This window comes from Eupeodes corollae, chromosome 3 (assembly GCF_945859685.1).
Source record: "Eupeodes corollae chromosome 3, idEupCoro1.1, whole genome shotgun sequence".
NCBI classification, from domain to species: domain Eukaryota; kingdom Metazoa; phylum Arthropoda; class Insecta; order Diptera; family Syrphidae; genus Eupeodes; species Eupeodes corollae.
The window spans coordinates 82,647,735-82,665,885 of NC_079149.1; the positions used below are offsets into that span (position 1 = coordinate 82,647,735).

The following is an 18,151-nucleotide window of genomic DNA, read 5'->3' on the forward strand; positions in this document are numbered from 1 at the left end:
GAAGATTTCTTGATGGTCGAACTGTCTCGGGCGGACAAAATAATTTAATTTCCTTCCATTTGGAGGGCTACACAATAATTACTTTATTCGATTAATTCAACAATTAAACAAAAAACTATCACATTTTCAATAAATATGCTGCCAATAATACTGTGCAATTAAACAGTATTACTTTCAGCCCCCGATTTCTCATCAGCAAAATCTCTTCAAAGAAAAGAATCGACGATAAAGTTTGCAATTCGTTGGTTGAGTGAAGAAAAATTTGTCAGCACGAAAAAATAAAAAAAATAAAGAAAAGAACTTTTAGCATTGCAGCTTGTTTTCACTCATATTCGTTTAATAGATGTTACATTAAGTTTTTAAAAACATTTTTCATATTGCTGCTATAAACACAACCAAGTAGTGGAATTTATTTACTTTGTTAAACCACCCATATATGTAAAATTAAAAAAATTGCAAAAGCAGAACCAGAATCGAATCGTGTGGTAAATCGTAAATGATTGTTCGAAAAATGATTGAAACAAAATATTGCCAGCAATAAAATATAAATTCGCGAATAAATCAAATCAAATTGTTAAGTGGAACACAACAAAATCATTTGGTAAATTTAAATGTGTTCCGAAAGGAGTTTGGATAAGAAATTAAAATAATAAATAACCTGCTGTGGGTTCGCATTGAAAAGTTGACAAAAGAAAGAAAAATACATTCTTATTGCAAGGGACACTGTAGTGCAAGAAATCTGTCATTCAAATTGCTACCTACCAGAGGAGTGATTATCGGTACACCGCGTGCGATATCAATGCATTTCTGGCAATGATTTGTAAAAAGGACGTTATTTCATGGTTTAAAGAACTAGAGAGCTATAAAAGGATTGACACAATGTGCGCCCTTTTAAATATGTGCCTCCCTTTTGAGCTTCGATTCCTGGGAACGTGTCTGGAGGAGCTGGGTCGAAGAGATTCGCAGGAACTGCGTGGCATAGAGCTGCGAGTTAATAATCCCCAGGATCTAGCTATTGATATGGCGGCTTGTCAGAAGGGTGAACCGACGGACAAAAAGATTCGACGGAAAATGGCATTGTATTTAGCGCTGATCCGTGCTTGCAACCGTTCATGTGTTACGGAGATCTTTAAGACCCTAGATGGTTGGGGTCGAAGGGATTTCACCAAATTAAATGATTCGGACACACTGCAGGAGTTGTTGTTGGTGTATACAATGGCAGCGAATCATCCTGTCTTTACTTTCGAACAACATATGACTTGTGCTGAGATCTTTGAAAAGATCAAAGAGAACAGGCTAGTTTGTGATTACAGAGAGCAACAGCAGTCGAGGCCGGCGACGACGCCATCAAATGAACACCATCACATGGTGATGCCTCACCAACAGCAACATCAAACGATACATATGCACCCTGGACAGCATCAATCAATGCAAGCACCTATACAAGTGATATCACAAGGCAGTATACCAATGAGTTTTCCTCAAGCTCACTTGTCAAAGGTATACTTTAATTTCGTTTTGAGTTTTTTTTCAGTTAAATTGAAAGATTTATTTATTTATTTATTTATTATAAACCTAACTTCAATTAGCTTATGTTTAAAAATTAGACCAATAGAATAGAAAATTAATGATATAGATTTTTTCCAGGGAATTAGGACTATAAATAAGCTTAGAATTCTTAATAGGGTGAATTGGAATTGCGAAAAATTAAACCTACTTCTTATACAGATAATTATACTTTTACAAAAAATGTATCTCCAACTTTATAGTTATTAAGCCAAATATGGTTTAAGAGATTTTAATATTTTTTGTTCAATACTAAATACAGAAATATAAAGCAAACAAGATAAACAGAGTGTCCCATAAATAATGGTCTGAACTGTTTATGATGAATGGTCAAGTCATGACCTACCAGAATTTGATAACTTGTCTATACCGCATCCCTAAGGTTTTCGAGTAACGGTTGTTTTAATGAAATTTTCAAAAACACCTACTTTTAGTTGGTTTTTTAATCAGCCTGTCCACAAATGATTTTCGTTTTTAATATGTAAAAAAATTTTGCAATTCTGAATAAACATATTTGTGCATTTAAAAATTTAAAATATTAATAGTTAAAACCATATTTGTATCAAACATAGTTTTTTAAATCGAACTTTAAAATAATTTTATAAAATATATATTACACAATACTGGTTATTGTTTTTAAGAACTTGCTTGATTTTGTAGCTTTTCAAAAAAGTATAAAACATTAGAAAGTTACCTTTTTTGGTTCAAAAGTTATAAACATTCTAATTTAATAAGCAACGAATTAAAAAACAAAATTAAAATTAAAAAAACTTGTTTCTGTTAGAATTTTGTATTACATCACTAGAGACATCTTGTTTCAAATTTATTGAATTAGGCTCATCTTGTGAGTACCCCGAAACTAATTTTTTGTTTAGTTTAGTACAAGCAGCAATGGCGACCCTTTTCCTTTTCAAGTAGAGCTTCTTAACAACTACTACTAAGTCTATGCCTTGTACTAACGCTTTTATTAGTTTAAACGGAAAAAATATGGCTGTTCGTATTATCGCCGTTTTTAAACCAATGAAGTTGTTAAGCTACAATAGTGCAGTACTTTATTTATTTCATAAAGAAGAAATAATTTAAGAAAACGCAGAAATTTGTATGCAATGAATATATTTCTTGGTTCCATTGATTGGGAGACTATCTTTTTGGTTAAAGATTTAACTCAAGTGTTTGACATATTCAAGCCTCTGATAGTTATATTCCAAGAAAAATTGTTAAAAAAAAAATCCAACCTTGGTTTAACAAAATGCTATCAAATCCTAAAAATAGAAAAAAATAAAGCGTTTAAGAATTATAAAAAGGATAGAACTATTTTGGTTAATCTTCATAAGTATTTAACATTACAAATGTGCTTTATAAGTTTTTATATAATAACTTTATCTTAAATGCTGAATCACAAATTAAGGTTGACTGTAAACATTTTTGGAAATTTATAAACACAAAGAAAAAATCAACTGGATTACCAAATTTCAAGGAATTTTTCGGCAGCACTTCCAGTGATTTGTCAACCATATGCAATCTTTTTGCTGATTATTTTGAGTCGGTATATTCTCTTACATCACCTAATGTACTTCCACAGTTTTCACCACCTAATGTTGTCGATGCCGGTAGCATCGATTTAAGCATAATGGAAGTATCTGAAGCCTTAAGAGGTATTAATGAAAATAAAAGTGCTGGACCGGATGGTATTTCTCCTAAGATCATTAAAAAATGTGCAACATCTCTCGCGATACCCCTTTGCTTTACTTTTAATATTTCCATGCGAACTGGTCAATTCATAGATGAATGCAAAACATCTTTCATCTCTCCAATTTTCAAAGCAGGATCAAGACAAAAAGTATGTAACTATAGACCAATTTGTAAGCTATCTGTAATTCCAAAAATATTTGAAAAGATTGTTTGTGATAAACTTTATTTTCTTTTACCAAAAATGTAATTGCTGAATCTCAGCACGATTTCATGTCAGGCAGATCATCAACTTCTAATCTCACTGTTTTATGTAATTCCGTAGTAAAAGGTTTTGATAAAGGTTTTCATACAGACATAGTTTTCACAGATTTTGCTAAGGCCTTTAATAGGGTAAATCATGAAATTCTTGTTCATAAACTTCCTTTGCTGGGATTCCATTCTCATTTTTTAAAATGGATAAGCTCTTATTTGAGCAACCGGACCCAATTCGTCAAAATAGATACATTCAAATCTAAAGCTATAAAAGTAACATCAGGTGTTCCAGAGGGGAGTTATATTGGACCCTTGTTTTTTATACTTTTTATAAATGATATTCCTGATACTTTTAAATTTTTTAATTATTTATTGTATGCTGATGATGTTAACATTTTTAAAACCATTAAACCTGTTGATGATTGTCTATTATTGCAAGAGGATCTAAATGAATTGGAATTGTGGTGGAATAGAAATGTACTCTTTCTGAATGTCTCTATTTGTCAAAGTTTTACGTGTTTTAGGAGAAAATCATACATTTTGTTTGATTACTCAATTAATGACATTGTTTTGGAAAAAGTTACTCAAAAAAATACTTAGGAGTAATACTTTCTTTTAATTTCTACATTGATTTTGCTGTAAATAAAGCTTATATGATGCTCGGCTTTTGTACGAAGGAACACAAAGGAATTTACTGATCCTTACGCTCAAATGCCTTTACTCAGCCTTTGTAAGATCAAATCTTGAGTATTGTAGTGTTGTTTGGAATCCGTACTATAACACTCATTCCTTAAAAATAGGAAGAGTGAAATCCTTCTTTAGATATGCTATCCAATAAGCTTAACTGAAGTATTGATAGACCTCCATATCCTGTAAGGTGTAAGCTCTTTGGTATGCAAAAGCTTGAGTTAAGAAGATATTTTTTAGTAATGATGGTAAATGATATCTTAAGTAACCACATAAATTTTTCTTATTTGCTTGAATGTATTGATTTGTGTTTTCCTTGCAGAAGTCTCCGTATGGTTTTCTACCTACGTGATGAATTTTTTAGAAGCAACTACAGTAGGAATGAACACATATCTCGTTGCATGAAAGTGATAAATAGTTTTTTACACTCTATTGATATATTTCAACTCTGTTCAAGAGATAGGTTTAAAGATATGTCATGCTTGTTTTGTTTTCTAATCAACACATAGCGTGAGTTCAAAAATGCAACTAGTTGCACAAGCCATGCCGACAAAATTCCTGCAATGCATTTATGAACGGAAAAACTACTTCAAGAATGCAGCAGATATACAATAGCCGCGTTTTATTATCACCGTGATCTGATCCGGATCAGATCATGATAATAAAACAGCATTGGATCATCATATTTTTCATTATTTAAAGTTTGGTAGCAGTGTCAAATTCGTTCTTTCAAAAGTGACATTTCGAAGCAAAAAAAATATAAACAAATACCCAAAATGGAAGCAGCTGTGGTTGATCGAAGTATTCATTTTAATTTTTATTTCTTTTCTCTTTTAAAATCTTTTATAATTTGCAGTTTTTATTTGAAAGTGATGAAAGCGAAGAATCAAACAATTCAATTTTATCCCTATTGAATCTTATCGATGATGATTCAAGTTCAGTTGTAGCTCCACAACTTCTGAAAATGTGCAAATCACAAAAATCAAAAAATGTTGAAAATGCTTTTACATGGGATTTTTTTGAAATCATTCTTAAAATTGAAAATGGTTGTAAGAAACACTTAGGTGACATAAATTAGAACTCAGAACCGTCTGAACCATCTCAATTAAGAGAGTAGTTTTGAAATGACGGTGGGTTGTATGCAACACTTTTAAGAATTTTGTATGATTTTCTCTCGAAATTCTTGGAAGTGTTACATATAAACCACTGTCATTTCTAAACTACTCTCTTCATTAAGATGGTTCAAACGGTTTGGAGTTTTAATTTATGTCTGCTAACTGATTCCTTAAACTCTATTAAATTTAAAAAATTATTTCAAAAAATTTCCATCAAAAAATTGTTTTAACTTTTTTTTTGAGAATCAAAAAATGTTGAAAATACTTTTACATGGGAATTTTTTGAAATCATTCTTTAAATTGAAAATGGTTGTAAGAAACACTTAGGTGACATAAATTAGAACTCAGAACCGTCTGAACCATCCCAATTAAGAGAGTAGTTTTGAAATGACGGTGGGTTGTATGTAACACTTTTAAGAATTGTGTATGATTTTCTCTCGAAATTCTTGGAAGTGTTACATACAAACCACTGTCATTTCAAAACTACTCTCTTCATTGAGATGGTTCAGACGGTTCTGAGTTCTAATTTATGTCACCTAAGTGTTTCTTACAACCATTTTCAATTAAAAGAATGATTTCAAAAAATTCCCATGTAAAAGTATTTTCAACATTTTTTTCTGCTGCAGCTTTCTCGATTTTATTTATGTTTTTTGACATTTAAAGCAGGGTTGCCCATAGAACATTTTGCTCAATGATTTTTTTTGTTCCTTTTTTTTGGGCAAAATATTACCCATAAATTATGTCAAATATACATTTTTTTGGACTTAATTATTTGAATTTCACCAATTAATTAGTTTTGTTAAAATATCTAATTATTTCATGGATTATATACCAAATAAATAAATATAAAGCTTCTCGCTTTTTATTTAAAAAAATATTTTATTTCAGTCAAATTAAAATGTTTATATGGCAATACAGGTTTTATTTAATTTGTTTGCAATGATACCAACATTTACATGTGAAATCACAATGATAGAGCGCTCCTTGTTTTGAAAAAAAGAATTAAATTTTGGATCTCAAATTGAGATCCAAACACAAAGCAGGATCTTGTGTTGTTGTTGTAATGCATGTAAATCCAAGATCCGGATCAGATCATGGTGATAATAAAACGCGGCTAATATCAAAAACCAGTTCATAAATGTCATCAAAGTAGGCGCATATAAAAAAAAGTATGACAGAAATAATTAAGTTATTTTATTGAGTTACGCGAGTTTTGATTTTTTGGTGTGTTAACAAAATTTTTTCAAAATGTCAAATAAAAATATTTTATAAAGACTTATTTTAAATGTTTTGAATGCAACAAATTCATTTATTCATTGATTTCTATGAAGTATAAATATTACATTTCAACTTATTAATAACAAATCATTTTAATTGTTTGCCAAAAATTTAATAAATATTGAATTATTTTACCTACTCATCTTGTTCTAACATTTTCCTTCAGAGCGGCATTAGAAATAAAATGACTGCAGGTTTGATCGCATTTCAGCTGTCAGACTGCTTTTTTAAACAGAGTTACCGATTGCAGTAATGCAGTCTATTTACATTTATGAACGCAAATCTTGCATTGCATTTTTACATTAATGAACTTACCCATAGGTACTTAATTTCATATTTATTTATTTATTTATTTACTAACGTCGATACATATTTATACATATTTTGTATGTAAGAGATTGTAAAACTCTGCTTGATTAAATAAACTAAACTAAACTAAACTAAAAATAACTAAAAAATAATTACACGTCACGAAGGAGCGTATGTAAAAGATTCGGATTTCAATTTGGTATTTACAAAAGAAATACTTACTAAGCGGAGATATTTAACCAAGTTCCTTCTCATAATCTATCAATATCAGTTTTGCAATGAAAACTATTGTAGTACCCGTGGTCTGGGTTCAATCCCTTACCTATGTTACCTATTTTTTGTTTTCACGGGTACTGCCTTTTGCGAAGATATGACAAATCCTCAAAGAGTAATTCTAGACATGAAACGTGCTTTTCCAAACTAGCCGTTCAAATTCAACTTAAAAGCAAAGGTTGCCACCATCCCTGACAACATAATTCCGACACACAAATGTTTGCATACAATTTAAACTATTTGTTTCATTTTGAAAACAGGGATTTGAATTTTGTAAGAGGTCTGAATTTTTAAATAGCATGATCATAAAAGGTAGGAAGGTGTTTAATGTTGTTCTGAAGTTAAAAAAAGGTATACGCATATTTTTTTATAGCAACTGTTCGAAATGCCCTACTCCTGCATTCGAACATACTCGACAACGTTTTAAAAACTGTCGTTTCAAACGTCTGGCATGTCTAAAGCTTCTCATTTCCTCGACCGCAGTTTTAATAATACTGCGTATTGGCTGGGCAAAAACTTTCTCTTTTAGGCAACCCCCATACAAAATTCTAGTGGATTCAAGTCCGGTGACCTAGGGGCGCATGTTATTGTTCTACCACGACCGATCCATTGCTCACAGAAAGTTATGTTCAAAAAACTTCTAACATTTCTTCCATAATGGGCTGGACATCCATCTTGATGAAACCACATGATCTGGAGCAGGGCGAGAGGAATATTATCCAATAATAAACAGATTCTGTTCTGCAAAAATTTTAAATAATTGTCACTATTTAGTGTGTCAGGCAATTCAAAGGGTCCTTTGATTTGTCCATTTAAAATTCCACACCACAAATTAATTTTAAATTGATAGTGAGATCTTCTTCTTGTATTAAATGTGGATTTTCTTTCTGTCAAATGTGAAAATCGTGAATATTATATTCAATGAATTTGAAACAAGATGTTTCTAGTGATGTAATACAATTTTCTAACAGAAACAAATTTTTTTAATTTTATTTTTGTTTTTCAATTCGTTGCTTATTAAATTGAAATGCTTATAACTTTTGAACCAAAGGTAGCTTTGTAATGTTTTATACTTTTTTGAAAAGCTAAAAAATCAAACAAGTTTTTAAAAACAATAACCAGTGTTGTGCAATGTGTATTATATTAATAAAGTTTGATACAAATATGGTTTTAACTATTAATATTTTACAAAATAGTGCCGAAAATTTAAATTTTTAAATGTACAAATATTGAATGTTTATTTTGAATTGTAAAATATTAAAATATAGTAAAAGCAAAAGTAATTTGTGGACAGGAGGATTGAAAAACCGACTGAAAGTAGGTGTTTTTGAAAATTTTATTAAAACAACCGTTACTCGAAAACCGTTGGGATGCGGTATAGACAGTTACCAAATTCTGGTAGGTAATGACTTGACCATTCATCATATATAGGTTGGACTATACTATATGGGACACCCTGTATGTATACTTAGATACTTAGTTCAAAAACGGCAAATTTTCCCGTTAAATTGAAAAACGGTTAATAATCGAGATTGAGTAGGTAAGGCTGGATTTAGATGCCTTCAGTATCAAAAAATAAGACACACTTATGCAAATTGTTGGACCATTCTGAACTCAATGAAACTATTTTAAGTTCTTTACAAAGCTTTAGGGACTAGTGAAGTGCGACTGATATCAATCGGACCAATTTAGTAGCATCTTAAGAATACACTAATAATATACAAGAAAAAAATCTAGGGAATAAGTCAATCCAAAATATTATTTGGCAATTGTAACCAAAAACGTTGTTACGCAAGCTTAAAATTAAGTAGAATTAACCTACGAATTGTTAAAAGCATACATACTGTCACGTTAAACTGAATATGCATCTAGACGTCCTTGGCCTAACCGACACTGCCGTTTGTAGGTGTTGTAATACTGGGGGGTCATTCCGTGAAACGATTGATGCTCATTTATAAATGTTATACCCATTTGCAGATGAATTTGTGTTACTGACCTATGTATATTGTATGTATATACAAAATTATAATTATAACTACAATATCAGACATAAATAAATTACATGTTAAATTAGAGTTATATCGTCGGCGGCAAAAAATAAAATCAGTAACAGTCAAAATAACAATAAATACCACAAAATAGTTTGTATGTTTGGTAAAAAGCAATTTGTTGCAAATTTTCACAATTTTCCATAGACAAAAACCAAGTTTAATAATATTTTCAAGTTATAGAACAAGCATTATCTTTCGTTGAGTTGATTTTGACATTTCAGTCATACTGAACGATCATATACCGAAAACGATTGACGAGACGATAGCGATTAAGTTACGTGAAGCAAATTATTGACGATATCGTTAATGATAATCGTTTTAATGATTATCGTTTTGAATGACTCCCCTGATCACATTCTTAAAAAACTGCAAGTACTCATGCATCAAAATCAAGAAAATATTTGGAAAACTCACAGCCGATTCATTGACAAAGCTCTAAAATCATTTTAAAACTCGATCTAATAACTCATGGACGCTACTTTCATAGCACCCGCTATGTTTTTTGACATAAATTTCTAACATTCTATCGAGTTATGACATTGAATGCTTTTCAGTTTTTATTTAACGGTAAACAATTTTGATATTGATTTTAGTTTATTAAATAAATTGTCGATTTAAATTAATTAACAAAACTAAAGACATCATCAAACGCATGGCACAAAATTAAGCGTACACTTGGAATTCAAAGCATACAAAAATGTTAATGAGTGGTCAAATTAAAATTTTAACATTTTATTGGGGCTACCTTTATGTATGTATATTTTATTTAGTAAAAATTTACTATTACATTTCAATAAATATAAAAATATTGACATTTGTTTTACAAAAAAAGTTATGTATGCATATACAGTGTCGAGCAAAAGTCTTGGTACCCGTGTGGGTATTCTTGAAAAATGAGTTGTGTAAATGATATAAAGACACAATTTTTAATTTATGTTTTGATTTATTCAAGTTTAAGTTTATTTAATAAATTAGCACAAGAAAAACAGAAAAATATCCTTCAAGGATCTCAAAAAAGTTAAAATAAAAGTATTAGTCCCTAACAACAATAGTGCAAAAGTCTTGGTACCCTAGAAGGACAATAGAATTTAATTCGGTTTCGAATGTTTTATGTTAAGAATATAATTACCTAATATTTTGTAGGAAAACCTTTGAGCCTAATAACCTCTTTTAAACGATTTGGCATAGAGTTCACAAGTTTTCGCGTGACATCTGACCCTATTAATTGCCATTCTGATACCGTGAGCTCTTTAAGGTGGGTTTTGCTCGTTATATTGTGTTTTCGAAGTCGTTTCTCTAAGACATCCCATAAATGTTCGATTGGGTTAAGATTTTGGGGGGGGGAGGGTGGGGGTAGCATGTGGGGCGTGTTGTAGGAGAACCACAACTTTACATTTGTAGCCGTATGCTTGGGATCGTTATCCTGTTGGAAGTAATATGTGTCTACGATCCCAAGTTTCTCTGCACTTTGTTGTAAGTTTTGTTTTAAGATGTTCAAATAAACTTCCATATTCATAATTCCATCAATTATTGTCAAATTCCCGACACCACTGGGTGACATACACCCTTAACCATTACACCACCGCACAGTGGGGCAGCTCCATACATGGGGATGATAAAAAGGTCACCTTGAAAAATTAAAGCAACGGGATTATAAAGTTCGCTCTCTTAAAGTTAACGGAAAATCTGATATGAAGAGTGTAATTTTTTTTTTTTATGTCTCGTAGTCAAGGTTAGACAGCCCATCAAAGTAGACTTTTAATGTGCAAAAATCGATTATTTAAAAAGTGCTAAAAAAGATTAACTTTAGTTTTAGCAATAAAATCAAAATTAAGATCGGAAAAAAGTTTAAAAAAATGTCACACCTAGATGAAGGTATGTAGATTGTGATTGAAGTTTAAAAATATAAAAAAAGAAATCCTTGTATTGAAATAATTGAAATGAAAAGAAGAAATTTTGTTAAGGCTTTTTTTTACTTTTCACTTCATATCTTCTGTTGGGGCAAAAGTCAAGCAGGTCTGAAAGTGGGAAAAGTTTCAGGAACAATATACCTATACTACCAAAAAAACAAAAGTGCTTGACTTTTGCCCCAAATATTTGTTTTCAATTTTTAAAAATAAAGTTATAGTATTTTAAAATCTGAAAAATTGTTTACTTCTTTTTATAAATTTATTTTACAAAATTTTAGGAACAATATTCAATTTCTGATAGCTAAATTTTATTATAAAATTGTTTTTAAGTGTTTCAATTTTTTTTTTTCAAAAAATTATTTCAAAATTGTTATAGGTACCAATAGTCCTTCTTTTCAATAAAATTTCTCTGCTCCTTTTCTGCTCTAAATTGCAAGTTAACAATATTTTTGAACTTTTCAAACAATTATTTAAATAAAAAAAGGTTGTGACAAATTTTTACTTTACCAAAAAAATATTATGCTTTCCATTTTATTTACAATTTTGAGTCTTAAATTAAAAAAAATTAAGTAAATTGACATCTACACTAAATTAAATGTTATTTTTCCTACTCCTTACTTTTTTAAAAACAATTTCTCATTTTGCACTTTGCAACTTGTTTTTAGGTTCTGAAGACCAAAATTTCCAATGCTCAAGAAAAAAATGTATTTATTTTTATTTTTCTTACAGCTTGCCCTTCACAGAACAATAAATTAATTTCATTCCTTTTTATTAATTTCTAATTATTAATTATTCTTATATTCATGAAATTGTTTAACTCTATTAATAATCATACATATGTATAAGTTGTCAACTGCCTAGTATTTCGACAACACTAAATTACAACATAATTGTGTACTCAAATGTTTCTTACCCAAGGTTTCGTTGCTTCAATACGAATTCGAAACTACTAAATTCCAACAAATCCCATTTTTGAAATATCTTAATCTGAATATGCAAGAAATCTTGTATTATATTAAAATGATATGTCCCGCAGAGTAGATTTATTAAAATCACTTCTATTCACAGGATTTTTATTGAATTTGGTAGGGTCGCAGACATGTTATTTTCAAGTGCTTTTAGATCTTACGACAACTTTTGCGTTCAAAAATTATACTGAGATCTAAATCTCAAAAGAATTTAAAAACATTTTTTGTTGACATTTTTAATATTGTTATTTCTCAAAATCGTGAAGGGATTGTTTTAGAATAGCTCAGAAACGCGCTGTGCTGGAATTTTTAAGCTTCGGATTCTAATTCAGAATACAAAGATTCTTCAAAAAAGTGATCATACATAGGTTAGAAAAAAAATATTTTTTAAACAAGTAGAATTCTTCAATTAAAACTTTTTAAATAAGCGATTCCAGGTTAATTTATACAATATTCCCGAAATTTAAAACTGTACCAGAAGTTTCAATAACCTACTACCTTTGTCATAAAAACACAAACAGCCATCATAATAGCATTTTTACCTTAAAAAATAATTGATAGCATAAAATGGCCATTTCTGCCCCACTGTGCACCGGCACCATGTTTCACATTTTTAATTATGTTTTTAGGATTCAAGGCTTCCCCTTGTTTTCTCCACACTCTAATCCTCCCATCTGAACCAAAAATGTTGAATTTCGACTCATCGGAGAATATTACGTTGTCCCAAAATTCATTTCATTTATTTTTATAATCCTTTGCAAAGTCCAGTCTTTTCTTTTTATTTATTTCACTTACGAACGGCTTTTTACGAGGTGTGCACGACTTAAACCCAGATCTCTGGAGCGATCTTGCAACTGTCCACGGAGAAACTGTTTTATTGAAACTAATCTGTATATCGGTAGTAATCTTTGGAGCACTTTTGAATGGATCTTTTTTTATTATACTCGCGATTTTTCGTTCATCTCTTTCTGTAAGCTTGCGCGGACGACCAGACCTGACTTTATTTTCGATTCGGTGTTCTTTATTGTAACGGTTAATCACATTTTGTATTATAGATTTGGGTCGTCCAACTATTTTATTAATATCCGCATAACTTTTACCTTGCTCATGGCAATTAATAATAATTTGACGCTCATTTACCGTTAATTCTTTTTTAACCAGCGCTTTTTTGGTTTTAAAAAACAAAATTTCTTTTACCTTAACCTGCACGACCGATCGCTTTGTACTGATTGACAGACACATGTCATATTACAAGCTTCATGTAAAAAAAAAACAAAGCCAACAGGACCGTTTCAAATTTAAACATTTAAAACTAGTAAAGTGCAGAAGTACCTAGACTTTTGCACTACTTTTTTCATAGATTTCAAGGTTTTATTATTTTTTGCTAGAAAATAGAATTTGTTTTTGAATTTTTTCTATTGGTAAAACAAAGAATAAGGTTTAATCATAATAAATAACTTGATGCAGAAAATTAAGTCCTTAAGTTTTCTTTTCTTTCAAAGCTTTTAATGACATGGCACTTTGAGTACTATGACTTATGCTCGACACTGTATGTACATTTGGAAAACTATTTTTTTTATACAATAGTTTCTCTGATATGATATATAAGTAATTGTTTGAATCTTCTTAAAAAAGTTTCATTTTTTGTTTCGGAAGGTAATTCATTAAATAATTTAAGTCCACGATGGAAAAGCATATTTTGAGTTCAAGAATCTCTATAAAACTGAAGTCTAAAATCAAAATTCGATCTTAAGTAGTGTGGTTGGCTGTCTCCCACGTAGGTCAGGGTTGATGTCAAGTGTTTAGGTGCTAGATCGTTTTTTAATTTGAACACGAACAGTAACGCATTGAACATGATTCTTTGTTTGATGTTTAACCACCTTAGACAAGATAGCATCCAATTTATTGATGTATGCAAGCTACATTTAAGAATGGATTGCAGAACTTGCAGTTGATTTATGTTTACGAGGGTGGATTGAAAAGTTTCCGGCCTGACCAAGAAAAACAACGTTTTTAAGATTTTTTTTTTATTTCTCAACATAATCTCCTCCAAGGCTGATACATTTCTCATAGCGGTGTTCTAGTCTAGTAATGCCAGCTCTATAAACTGATTCATCAAGCTCCTCAAAATACCCATTTACAGCTTCGATTACTTCTTCATTACCACCAAGCCATTTTTTGAGGTTAGGAAACAGATAATATTCACTCGGGTCTAGGTGTGGAGGATAGGGAGGATGCGGCATCAATTCAAACTTCAGATAGTTGATTTTAGAAATGTTTTTTCGAATCAATTTTTGGTCGGCTGTTAGCAAACGCGGCACCCATCTTACGCAGAGCTTTTGCATATGCAAATGTTGGTGCAAAATATTTTGCACACGTTCATTTGACATATTACAGGTCTTAGCTATCTCATGCACTTTTAATCTGCGGTCTTCCAGCACTATTTGATGGATTTTTTCGATCATATCTGGAGTTGTGACCTCAACAGGGCGTCCTGAGCGAGGCTCATCAGAGGTGCTCACACGGCCCTTTCTAAACTCGGAAACCCACTGCTTAATGGTTCAATATGATGAGCAGGATGTCCCCAGTGTTGAGTCCATCTCTTCTTTGATTTCCCTAGGCTTTAACCCCTTCAAATAGAAGTATTTGATGACAGCACGATTTTCCAACTTTTCCATTTTTAAGAAAAACACAGAGGCGCCTTGTTCAGTGTGCTCTCAAAACTAAACTAACATAGCGATCGGGCGGAAACTATAGCTACAAGCTATCTAAAGATGGTACTATAGAACGCCACCTCAAGGTAGGCCTAGTGGCGCCATCTCTTGGTCAGGCCGGAAACTTTTTAATCCGCCCTCGTATTATTACCTATTACTCATTACCTAGAAATAGAATTGTGGAACAAAACTCAAAGTGTGGTATTATAAATATTAATGGCACAAATTGTTGTTATATTTTTTCGAATGCGTTTAAGAAACCCATTTTTTTGGAAATTTGTTTCCACACATAAACCATATGATTATTAAATTTCAGGTTATTGTCTAGTATTACCCCTAAATATTTAATTTCTTTCACTTGTTCAATGGGTCTACCTTCAATCCATAAACTTATATTGTAACTACTATTGATCATTATGCATTTAGTCTTGTCCACAATAATGTTAAGATTGTTTAACTGTAACCACTTACACAGGTTATTTAAATCTTGTTTGATATGTTCCATAATTTCAGATGTTATTTTACCACTTATCAGCAAACAAAGATATTTTAGAATTTCTTAAAACTTTAGAAATGAAATAGTAATGGGCCAAGTATAGTTCCTTGAGGTACACCGAAATATAAATTGCACTTGAAGTTGAATTATTCACACAGGTCTTTTGGGTTCTATCAATTAGGTACGATTTAAACCAATTAAGATCACTGCATTTAACACCATATTTTGACAATTTAGTTAGAAGTCTATTGCGATCCACTGTTTCAAATGCTCTTTGAAAGTCCAAAAATATTGCAATAATATTGTTACCACTATGACTTTCTTCTTTCAAGAGTCATTATCAGCCAGTTAAGGAACGGTTCACATGAGTGGTTATGTCGAAAACCTGATTGATTTTCTATTCTATATGTACCGTACTCTGTTGCAAGTATCAAATATACTTATACTATACGAGTCTATACCACAACATTTGATTGTAAAGTAGAATATTTTGCCGCAAACTCCTGCACATCTAATACTCGATTAGATAACATAATACTGTTAGATGTACTGATATATACTATTATATTTTCTAATTGAACAACAATATCTTAAAATAATTAGTATTATTTACTAATTTAGTAAATTGACAAAAAATATAGTATCGATAAGTATTATTTGTTGCATAGTGAAAATATTTTTAAGGCAGGGTTTATCAATGATCTCATGATCTGAGGGTGGCTACTTTCTTCTAGAAGTTGAAGATAAGTTTTCAAGAATAATATTAAATTTTATTAAAATTGTCTGCAGTCCGCCATGAGCTTACATCGATTAATGCAGCAAATGTTTCATGATTTTTTTTTGTATTAACAATAGATAATTGCGACTTTAAATGAATGTCAGACAAAGCTATAAACTCTGGCGGTTAGATTCTTTCAGAAATTATCGTCTAAAACGTCAGCAACAGTTTTGATTAAATCATTTTGGATAGCAAAACTTAAAAACTGTTTAACTGATGTTTAAACACCGCACGATTCTTTTGAAAGTTATGTTGGAAACTTAAAGCTTCGTCTTTCCTAGTCTGACAAATATTGCAAATGAGACGCACATAGCTTGTATTTTCTCTGAAGTGTGGTTAGAGTGCTCATAGTGTCCACATCCGAGGAGCTCCATGCGAAAGAGATACACGAAAAAAAAGGAAACAAGATCAACAAAATAATTTTTTGTTGTTCTCGCTACCAAATAGCAGTTGTTAATATTATATATTGAATATTGATTTTGGCTTAAGGTTCAAGTATACTCACTGTTTCTTTACTTGTGTGTTCATTTTAAATCTGTAGGACGCCCATTATTAGCTTTTTCGAAAACGATATTGTTAAAAATGGTTCCTCTAATAATTTCTTAACTATGGCAATTGCTTGAGAAGCAATTCATTTTAAATTCTACAAAAATAAAAGTTCATATTGTTACCAATTATCATGAAAATAAAGTATTTTTTTTAAACAAACAAAGAAGACTGACTAAAATCTTATTCATAGCTGGTCATAAAATTATACAATTCCATGATTTAGAAGTCGAATTAAATTTTGTATTGAATACAATTTGAAAATTAAACTTCATACTTCATATTTTCTTTTATATTGCAAATGAATTGAAATTGATCCAATGGTGCTGCATAAGTCGTTATGTTCTCTTATTTAGTTTTTTGTTCGCTCTGGTAGTTTCCAATTTTAAGTATGTATTATAGTTTTCATTTTTTTAATATTTGAAATATATGTATGGACTTTATAAATATTTTGAAAAATCACACTTCAAACTGATTTTTTTGTCTAAATATTTGTCTTGTTTTTTCCAAAGATATGAATAAATTTAATTTTAAATTTTTGAAAATTTCTTTTCCATTAAAAGAAATGCTTGTTTTAATTTGAGTTGTTCTAAGGAATTCAAATAAAATTATTTCTTACGACTAGCCTCTACCATGTTTGAATTGGTATGGAATTATATTAATAGTATTTACAATAAAATATATGTACACAAATAACATTTTGAAAAACAATAGACATCAAAATGTACTTTCTTAAGTCACTTTCCTTTCACACACAGGCATCAAAAATCAGTATAATCGCTAAAAGCCGCGCTAACCCACGAACATGCATTGCTCACTATATTCTTGTAGAGCAGGGTCAAGCAAGTTCGTTAGCAAACCCCATTTTTACATAAATACATGGTCCGGCAAAAAGATCTCCCATATTTTAAAAGGCAATGACAAATAAATAAACAATTTAACAGACAATTTTTAATGAATTTTTTAAATTAAATGCTATGCCATTTTATCTATAAATAGCTTTAAATACGGGAGGTTTTTGCCGGACAATGTAAATAACCTCGCACAATTTTCTGCTTTCAAAAACGAATATGGTATGATGTACATATAACTAGTTGCCGTGTTTGACGATCATGTTCGATTCATTTGTGTTCTTTCTACATAGTCCATACGAAGTATAAAGAGAGAACCTATCAAACTCTTGGTCGTGCCAGGTCTTCCTCTCTGTTGTGTCTTTAATGTGTACCTGCATACTTCGCCTGGTCATCGCTTTATTTTGCCCTTACCCTTCTACTATTTGTACAGGCGTTTATTTGAATGTATGTATCTATCTGTTTGTGTAGAATGTATGAAATTTGATAGCGCAAACTTTTGATACGCCCAAGCCTAATGTTTCAAGATAGATTAGATAATGTATGAGAGTTATATTGATTGCAAGTTATGTAACTACAACCGAATTTTTTAACTATGATTTGGAGCTGTTTTAGATAGGTCACGCAGCATGATGATCCGAAAACTCCTAAAAGTTGTAAGACAC

General features: G+C 30.8%; 1 protein-coding gene across 1 annotated transcript in view; it reads left to right on the forward strand.

Annotated features, from left to right (window-relative positions):
- Nucleotides 1-18,151, forward strand: part of LOC129949582 (transcription factor mef2A) — a 29,537-nt gene continuing 11,386 nt past the window's right edge. The window contains exon 1 of the mRNA XM_056061133.1: nt 1-1,500. Within this exon, the coding sequence (XP_055917108.1) occupies nt 814-1,500 (687 nt within the window). The 5' untranslated portion in view covers nt 1-813. The remainder of the gene's footprint in view (nt 1,501-18,151) is intronic.